Source organism: Alligator sinensis, unplaced genomic scaffold, assembly GCF_000455745.1.
Source record: "Alligator sinensis unplaced genomic scaffold, ASM45574v1 scaffold924_1, whole genome shotgun sequence".
NCBI classification, from domain to species: Eukaryota; Metazoa; Chordata; order Crocodylia; family Alligatoridae; genus Alligator; species Alligator sinensis.
The window spans coordinates 856,163-866,545 of NW_005842370.1; the positions used below are offsets into that span (position 1 = coordinate 856,163).

General features: G+C 41.1%; 1 protein-coding gene across 5 annotated transcripts in view; it reads right to left on the minus strand.

Annotated features, from left to right (window-relative positions):
* The window catches only part of ALCAM (activated leukocyte cell adhesion molecule), a 176,197-nt gene that overhangs the window by 43,285 nt on the left and 122,529 nt on the right, over nt 1-10,383 (minus strand). For all 5 annotated transcript variants that reach the window (XM_025210743.1, XM_025210740.1, XM_025210741.1 and 2 more), the window contains exons 3-5: nt 7,462-7,681; nt 2,779-2,843; nt 2,312-2,399 (exon numbers count right to left, since the gene is read on the minus strand). In XM_025210743.1, the coding sequence (XP_025066528.1) occupies nt 2,312-2,399; nt 2,779-2,843; nt 7,462-7,681 (373 nt within the window). The remainder of the gene's footprint in view (nt 1-2,311; nt 2,400-2,778; nt 2,844-7,461; nt 7,682-10,383) is intronic.

Sequence of the window (10,383 nt, forward strand, 5' to 3'; positions counted from 1 at the left end):
CTGCTGCTTGGCACCTGAATACACAGCATTCATTTCAAACAAGCAATATATTAAGTTGCTGATAACACCAAGTTGGGTGGAGTTACAGACATTCTGGAGGGTAGGGCTAGGATCCAGAGTGACCTGGACTGCAGACAGATATTCAATTAAAGGCATGATGGGATCTGATCTAATTCCAAAAATTGTACCTCCAGCTATGACACACGTGCCTGGCACAAGGCGTGATTGTGGATGAGATCCTAATCTTGACTTATTGTCTGTACAAGGGAGCCTGGGATCATGATCCTGGATTCCTCCTACACTGACAAGTAGCAAGCTGGGTGCCTGGTGCTAATGATTGGCACCCCCAACCTTGGAAGTGCAGCTGAGCCTTGAAGGGCTCTGGTGTGCACCCATGGCTGGGATCACTGGTCAGCTGATTGGCACCCCTAGCTATAGACGCACATGAAATCATCAAGAGCCTCATGTGCTTCTGAGGCTGGGAGCACAAGTCAGCTGACTGTTGTTCCTGAGGCCAAGAGCACTGATCAATGGACTGGCACTCTCAGCCCTGGGAGCACACTGGTCACATGTTCCATTCATGGCATGATGGGAACCACACACAAAATTATTACGTGTACTCTGTGTAATAATTTCATGGCTTATGTACTAAAGACACACTTAAGTGATTAATCACTTAAGACGTGATTCACAGGGTTCCTTCTTCCAGGGACCCTGGACAGAAAGGAAAAATGGTCTGCAGTCAACCAGATGAGACTGAACAAGGACAAGTGTGAAATCCTGCACTTGGGATGGAATAAGTGCATACACAAATACAGACTCCTTAATTTGACTGTCTAGGCTACTGAAGAGAAGTACCTGGGATTAGTAAGTACCATCAGAAGAATATAAGCAATAGCATGCTCTTGTTGCAAAAAAAGCCAAAAGCATCCTGGGTTGTATTAACAGAAGTGTTGCATGCAAAAAGGGAAATGATTCTTCTGCTCTGTTTGGCATTAGTGAAGCCTCACCTGGAGTACTGCATGGTGTTTTAGGTCCTACACTTCAAGAAAGATGTGGAAATATTGGAAAGAGTCCAGTACAGTGCGATAAAAATGACTAGGGGCCTGGAAATGCAAGGTTTATGAAAGAAAGGCTGAAAGAACTAAGATAATTTAGTCTGGGGAACAGAAGAGTGAGGGGAGATTTGATAGCTGTCTTCAAATGACCAAAAGGTAATTAGAGAGAGGCTGTATACAGGCTTTTTTCTATGGCTATAGAAGACAGAACTAGGAGTAATGGCCTCAAACTGCAGCAGGGGAAATTTAGGTTGGTGATCAGAAGGAAATTCCTGACTAGGAGAGTGGTCAAGCATTCAAACAGCCTCCCTAGTGAAGTTGCGGAAACTCCATCCTTGGACATTCTCAAGAGGTTGGACAGACGCTTGGTTGGGATGGCTTAGTCAATGACACTCCTGCTTTGAGCAGAGGAATGGACTAGATGAACTTGTGAGGTCCCTTCTAGCCGTATTTCCCTAGATCCTAAATTATATTCCTACAGTAGAGGCTGTACAAACAGCTTTCCTCCCAGTACTGTCCCTGGCCAATCCAAGAAAACCCAATGCAAAATACGATTCAATGGTCAAAACAATGCTTTCCATTGTTTTTTGTTTGTTTGTTTGTGTGGGGGAAGAGGGGGACAAAACTCATTAATTTTCTAAGACGGTTTAAAAATATCTTCAACCTTAATAAAGATGTATGTAATATTTTGGAAACATTACAATTATTTAAAAAAAACCCAAAACAAACCCCAAACTACATCAAGACACTCTTAAACCTTAATCCTGAAGATATTCTCATATTCCCTATTCCATAGGAGGAGACTAAAAAAGCTTGATTGTTTAGCATAGCAAAATGACAGCTGAGAGGATGACATTGCCCTCTGAATGCACCATGGAATAAATACCAAGAAGGAGAAGACCTAGCAAAGCTAAAGGACAACGTCAGCACAAGAGCAAAAGGGTGTAAAGTAGTTATGAATAAATTTAGGCTGGAATTCGAAGGCCATTTCTCATCCTCAGAGGGTTAAGGGCTTCAATAGTCTTCCACTGGAAGAACACAAATTTAAAGATGAAGCCTGTTTATCTAATGTGGTTGCCTGCAGTAGCATAGGAATGGACTTGATAACCCATATTACCCTTCTTCCAAGCCCTATTTGAGCAGCTTTGCTCACAGGAATAAAACTTTGAATTCAATTAAGATTACTCATGAGTAGAGTTACTCACACATACATGCTTGTAGGGCCATGGTTGTAGTTCATGGCTGAAACCTACCTCCTGCATCATGATGCAAAACATTTCCATTTTTGTACCATGTAATGTTGCCTTCTGGATAACTGTCTCTCGCAACACATTCCCCAAGCTGCAAAACAGATAAGAAATATTGAACACTGTCTTTTTACATTAAAAAAAAAACATTAACATACAAGTGCTAAATCAATTTTTCTCCTTAAAATCACGCATGTGATTTGCATTAGGTGGGGGGGAAGAGGGTGGTGATAAATGGTTGTCCAAGGCAAGGCTGAGCCATAATTCTAAATATCTGAGGGCTGATTTTCTAGCACATTGTTATTATTCCTAAGAGAATGAATAGTTTGTTCTGTAATCTCAGTCTCTGTACTCAAGACACTGGTCCCTGTCCATGTATGCACATGGTACTCTCAGTCCAGAATGCACATTGGAGTATGTTTTGGAATTAACATTCGAGTCAGTCCCAAGGTCTGTGACAAAAAAAAGCTTACCATTTTTAGCTTCTCTGTTTCTAGGACGTTTGCTTGATGCAATATTTCTGGTTGAGATGGTCGTTCTATTAAAAAAAATGTACAGGTAACTGAATGCAAAATTTCAATTTTTTTTAATAAAAGGATTACATTTTCCAGGATAAACATTCAGCAACATGGACTTGGAGAAAGTGTGAGAACCATACTGTTTTCATTCTTAAACCTTGTCTTCAGGTTATAACATAGTTATAAAAACTGCTCCCATCTAGATATTGGTGTGTGTGTTTATGAGGAAAAAAGGTCTCTCACTGGAAATTTTATAAAACACAGATTATGGGTTTCATTTTAAATGGGCCAGTTTTTTCATGACTATGTAAAATTAGTGTTAATGTGTTTATGTATACTGCCAATAAATGAACAAATGGAATAAATGAATACCAAATGATAAAGATTAAATAGTCACATAGAAAAACAGTTTTAATGTGGGTATTAAAGCAGATGCGATTTCCCATTTTAAAGAAAAAATACTCAAATCCTGCTTCTAAGATTTTAACCTACTATTGTTACACTTAATGTGTGGGGGCACATATGACAGAGGCAAGCATAGTATCTGTAACTTTTTTACCTCATTTTTCAAAACTGGACTTGATTTAAATCTTGACTATCTCTTTTAAAAGCAAACTTTCTGTTCAGTACTAATATATCATCTCATTCATTCTTTTTTATGGTAGTTACACTGTTCAGGCTGCCAGAACTGAGGATCTATCAGCGTTTCCATTATAAAATACTATTTTCTAGAGATGGTATAGCTTGTCTGGTAAAATTCACTCTGGCCTGAAGCCTGGAATGCACATTTTTTATCTCCAAGGGACTGTATTCCTACAAGATGGAAGGAAAAAAAGTATCTGTGCTTATGCAGTCAAAGAAAGTCTCTGCACTCTACCTCTGTGCTTCTAAATAAGCATACATTACACACACTTCAGTTTGCAGCGGTGTTTTCAAATCAAACCTTCTATCAAACAACACTAGTAATCCTGTTCCAAATGCTTTTCACACCATCTTGACACAATTTCAATAAAAACAGAACAAAGAAGCAAACAAAGTTATTAATCTGTAGTTGAATGGTCACACTGGTCGAGCCTACTACAAAAATACAGTTTCCGTTCTGAGCTCTTTTCTTTATATATTCAGATACATTTTTCTGCACTTGGAAGATTAGTCCAAACAAAACAAAAAGCAATGGATCAAAAGACAAAACCCAATAGAGGAACCTATTTACTTGGATTTTTCAAACAACTTGCTGGAGGCAAAAAAAAACAAAACCAAAGCCAGGCATCAAAAACCATCATGTTGTTCTCAAACACAAAAAAGACTAGAGCATTTTTTTAAAAGTAGAAGTAATGTTGTTTTTTGTGTGGGCATCAGGGAGGGAAGTGTTTTGTTAAAAAAGTAGGTTAACCCATTTTCTGTATGCACTGGCAGGGACAGTAAGTTTTAACACCTGCTCAGCCAGCCAGATCCACTCTTTACACACTTATCTCATGACAACGGATCCTGTAAATAGAAATTATTAGTTCTCTCACAGCATTAGATCACCAATCTGATAAAAACTGAACGAATTTAAAATGTGCTGTGCCTCCTCTGGTGTCTTCCCTCTATCTCAAATGCTTTGTGTGCCCCAATGTGAGGACTAGGAGGCAGCTCCTACTCGAAGACCTCCTGCAGATGCTGCTGCAGATGAGAAGGAAGCAGTGTATTCTGCCAATTCCCTATAGCAACAGGTCTGCACGTGTGCATGCAGATGAGTTACTACACATGAGCTCACTGGCTGCCAGGCATTTTACAAGCTCATGATCTGAAATAGAAGGAAATCTTATGCTCAGGGCTTAATAACATGACAGTACACTTTGTGATGGTTTTAACTACAGCCAGCCACTTATTTCTCTACTTAATACCTTGAAATAGCACCTCCGCTGTTCTATAAGAGCACTAAATGAGGTTGCTGCAGAGGTCAAATGGCAGGGCAAGAAAATTGTGACTGTTTGTTGCTGATAAGCCCTGGAAACTCCTCAGGCCATTTAGCTCCAAATGAAGATGCTAACAAGATACACCAGGAAAGCTGGCAGAGGTTGTTACCTGACCTAGTAAATGAAACTTAGCAGGTGTTTTCTGTACAACCCGTAAAGCTTGTTAGCCATGCTAGCTGATTAACTTGTGACTAAGGCTGTAATGCTTGCCTGAAACTCAAACCTCAAGGGACATATCTGAATTTCAGGCATTTGAAATCAGAGTTTATGCAGTGTGTCTATATGGATGGGTCAAGAAATGTAGAAGCTCCCTGGGAGGTTTATATGGAACTAGGAACACTAAATGCATAAATAGGTTGCTGTAAAAGTTTTCCCGGCAGTGTTAAATCACCCATGCTACATACATGTTTTCTATTCTTAAATTTCTTGCTAAATGTAATCTTCTTTTATTCCTACATAAGGACACCCTTCTAAAGAGTGTGGAGTGTTTTCTCAGGTGGTATCTGGTCACTGTTGCTTTTGATATACAGACTGCTGGAGTCTGTATGTTCTGGAAGGCAGATGTTAGCAAGTCATCTTCCAGATCCCAAAGGCGATGCAGAAAACACAACTCAGATACATGTTCAGTGACAACAGCTCAGAAAGGTTTATCATCATTGGGTAGCACATCAGTTGGTCTCATAAACATTGAGTCCAACTTGGAGAAGCTTATCCTTCATTGATATAGACATTATATGTTATTCATGCTTCCCTAGGTCTTTAAGAGGTCTCCTCACTCCTGTATTTATACTTTTGTAACCCACCCTCACCCCTCCTGGCCCCCACATCTGGTGTCCACTCTTCTCTCTCTGTCAAGATGTTCATCTTTATTTGTTTTGTTTGCCAGATTCACATACCTGCACTCTCATTAGTAAGCTCTATCTTTTATATCTGTAGCAAGGGCAAACCCGGGGCGGGGGGCGCACGAATCGGGGCAACTGCCCCAGGCCCCGTGCTTTGGGGGGCCCCGTGGTCAATGCCATATAGGCCTCACCATGGCTGCCACTGCCAGCTCTGGCCGCTCGCCCCGCTCTCCCCTCCCCGCCCCTGCACAGGCTGCTATGCCCCGGGCCCTGCACACACCTAGGGACGGCTCGGTTTAGAGCTACTGTTTTCATACTGCCTTCCGTGTCTTTTTGTTCATTAGTGTATTTTTTTTCCTTTCTTATTAGGTCATCCAGCGCTCAGGAGTCCCCTTTCTCCTGTACTGATGTTCGGCACTGTAGCTTACTATAGCTTACCATAACTATAGCCTAGCCCAAACAGAATTCCTACAGACACCATAAAAAAATATAGGGTGCCCAACAAGGGTGAGTTAACATTGTGTTTGCTTGTATTTTATGCAGTATTTCACCTACTTGGCATTTTGTTTACCATATAGTAGTCTCATCTACAAATTTACTCCTTCATGATAAGTCACCATGATAATTCTTTATCACATCATTGCAAAAACTCTGCATGTTTTCTATGCATGTTCCGAGCACACTTGTTGTCCCTGCTGTCATTAATTTAATTGTTCTTGCAGTCAAACATCAAAGTGAAACAAGGGAAGGAGAATTGTTGTTGACTCCATGTCCCCCTTCTAACAGATCATGCCACTGGCAAAACTGTGTCAAGATAGCATGAGGTTAATGCTGAAGAGTCCCTGACATTATTTTCCTGCTTGGAGTTCCAATTGGCAATATGTTTGATTGCTTTTTAAAAATATATATCCTTTGAACCAAAATGTAATCTATTTGAAATAGCTTTTAACTTTTCAAACTTCCAAACAGCATATACTTAATTTGACTGGGTAAACATTATATGTGCACTGCATTTTGAGTGGACAAATGAGGGGAAAAAATTAGAAATCCAGGCAGGGAAGAAATCTACTGTAGTCTGAGAGTCTACTCACAGATGTAAATGCCACAGGCAAGATTTTCAGTAATGACTAGTAATTATGGATATCTTGTTTCTAGCAGCTTCAGGATTTGTCAAGTCTGAATGATGCGTTGAGCTGGGAACACTTGAGCCAACCACTCTCACGCTCACTTTTGAAAATCTAAGCCATATATTACGTGTAAATGGTATCACAAGTCAGAGTGCAAAAAATACGTATGGCTCAACACAGATTCAGAATAAGGAAAGCTGAATTTAAAAAAAAAAATTCTCCTGTTTGCCTTGCAAAAGGGGACAAATTATGATTTTTGGCTAGTATCCTGTTCCTCAGTCTTTCTTTCAGGCTTTTTTTTTGCTTTGACACAGGTGCTAGAAGATATTTAAATATATTCCTTGAAATGCTAATAATATGCCACTTGAACTAATAAAAATTCCCTGATCTAATTTTTTACATTTTTCCTTTCTAGGGCCAAATTATGTAACCTGCATATACAAGTAACTCATTAGCAAGCTCTGAAATTCCTTTTGTTGTAAACTGACACTTTTGGCATGTGAAATACTGAGGCTACAGGGAGTCCCATTTTGCAGATGCTAGAGATAGTTTAGCTTTTTTATGGCAGAAACCTGCTAATCTCAGTCATTGATTCAGTTTAATATATTTTCCTCTTTTTGCTTTCATCTTTCTCTTAGCAGAGGATCCCTAATTTATTGATTCAGGCAGACCCAAATGCTATTAGTAGTTAGTACAAATTTTACTTACTGAACACTTTGACTATCGTAGGCTCTTCAAAAACGTTGTCCTCTGTTACTAGCATACATACAAATCTCTTTTCATCGCTGATCCTTGCATTCTTGATGGATAAAGTGTAATTTTCTGAAAGACTCAACCTGCCTTTGTAGTCTGGTACATCATCATAATGCACGCTTTTTTTTGTTGAAGATCTGAAGGCAATAAATACTGGAGATTCATTGGTCATTTCCTAAAAGAAGAATTAATGAATTTATTTTGTATAAATACACAAATATGTTCCTATATTAAGTCTTAAAAGCTACAAAAAGACAACATTTAAAATTCTTCCCACCTCACCCCCAATCTCCTATTAAATTTTCAAAGTGATGTTCAAACCATCCACCTAACACTATAGAAGTACAAAGGGCTATTTTAAGACCCTACTGTGTGGCACATACTGGGACTCAAGGCCAGCGGCACTGGAAATGATCACCCTCCCATGGCAGCATCCTGCTGTAGTCCAAGGCAGAGCTTCTGCTGAAGGCTACAGAATTATCCAGGCTTTCTATATATGAGAAGATATTTAGAACAGAGGCAGTCGAAGTAAAGCTTAAGGCTTCAGTTTCTTTTTAAGCCAGCCATTTTTACACAGTTTGTATTACACAGCTTGTATTGTTTGTCAGGAATGTTCAGTCTTAGCTCCCATTGTGGGATTTAATCAGGCATAACTGCCTATTTTATTCTAAATTAGTTTTTAGTTTCTTTTTTGTTAAAACACCCTGAGGGCTCTGGGCACGAGAATATACACACAATTAAATGTTATTATTTATATGACTCAGGATAATCGGCATCGTATCATTTTCTAGACATCCTTACTTAATCAGTATGCAGTTGCAGTCTTAAAAAAGGAAAATATCAAAGGAGAGCTCTGCACAGAATGGCTATACAGTAAATTAATATTCATAAGAGGCCAAATTACAATCTGTGTTTTGCACGATTTGATTTTCTTTCCCATATGGAAATGGAGATATCACACCCCAGGAATGTCCTTATGACAGATCACCAAGCATGATGCATGTGAGTTTCAGAGTATTCATACATCATAGAATAAACCAACAGAGATCTGGCTCAGCACGCACCAGAACGGACACAAAACTCTTGAGTTGTTTCTCTAGGGACAGGCCCACCTCTGGCTGGAAAGGTTACTCTCAAGACATTACAATAGAAAATGAATTATCTCAGTGTGTGTGTTTTGTATCCAGTGAAAGAGACCATAGGCATGGTAGGAAGCTGGGGAGAAGGGAGATGTGTGGAAACGTTTTGGCTCTATCTAGAATATCAGAGTCTTAGGCTGTTAAAATTATATAGATTTTTTGCATGCTGCTAAGGTCAGCTTCCTTGACATCCTTGTTGCTGGTTGCATAACAAAGGTGCAACAGGATTTCAAGTGATCTGCAGCGTCTAAAAATTGTCCCCATCGTTGGTTAGCAGGCACCCTAGTCTTCTGTTCGTCATGGAAAACTGCAGAAAAATGCAAAATCTATGTTTTTCTACAACCTACCAAAAGTGTGGCGCCATTACTTACTTTTGCTGCAGTTTTTGCCTCTTGGTAGGTTGCAGAAAATCTCAGATATTCGTGTTATTTAAACAGATTTTTTTTTGTTCCCCCCCCCCGAAAACTAGGATACCTGTTAATTAGTAACTAGAACCAGATAAGCCAAGGTGGGCAAAATGGGTGCCTATACACATGTAGCAAGGCTGCTCCGACATGCTGTAATTGCAGCACATTGGAGTAGATGTGATTAGTCGAATGAGCTTTAGCTAAAATACCCCTGCTGCCATTTTTAGCATGATGACAATGATACACGTGATGCTCTCAGAGCTGCTCTAATTAAAGCTCCCCCGCCCCCCCATCAACTCCTGGGACACATATATAAACCCCCAATATGGCCCATGGGCCCCATCTAGCCCACCAACTGATTGAATCTGGCCTGTGGGTGGTGGCTACCAACTGATTGGATTCAGCCCATGTCTGCCCCTGCAGCAGTCCACATAGGGTTGAGACCCAACCGGGCAGGCAGCATGGTGTTCAGCATGCCCAGTTTCTGGTGGGGCTGCTCCCAATGAAGCTACAGCTGCCCACATGCTGCTCAGCTCCCTTTGCTTCCTCCTTCTCCTGCTCTGGGCAGGGAGGAACTTTCAGACCTTCACCCCTCAAAATGCGGGCAGCTGAGCAGCATACAGGCCACTGCAACTGCACCAGAAACAGCCCTGTCAGAAGCTGTGCATGCTGGCCAGGGCCGGGCTGCAGGGGCAGCTGTGGCCTGCAACACCCAGACAAGCTCCACTGAATGCACTCCACACCCTCTGCCCCCTCCTTCCTCCCTCATCCTCAGCTGGCTCCCAGGGCATAGCATCCAGGCAGCTTCCCTCCTATGCATATACCACCCCCCACAACAAACCCTAGACAGGGTAGGGGTGTGCAGGCAGAGGATTGCAGTTCTGCTACAGGTTCTAGCCCCATGACCCTGGCCTTGCCTGCTGGTCCCACTCCCAAACACTGCTCCCCACCGCTCCATCCCACATAGGGAGTTATGGTGAGTTGTTGCAGTGGAGGATAAGGGGGTGCTGACCTGGCCCGCAACAACACATCAAAACTTCCTATGCGGCCTCTGGGATTAAATATTTGTCCGCTCCGGACATACGATGTCCTGTTGCGATAGAAAAAAATACTCGATTCCTCTCTGTCTTGCTACTTCGTAAACTGCAGCTCTTTCCCGTCTATCAAAAAAAACCCCAGAAGTCAAGCTATTCATGACACAAATATATTTTGGTCATCGTCTGTATTTTTATTTCAAATGCAAAAATGCTTCAGAGAACCCTAGTTGAAATTCCCAAAGGCACCACTAGATTAGAAAGATCTAGAGCTCAGAGGGCCCCTCTGTCTTCCCT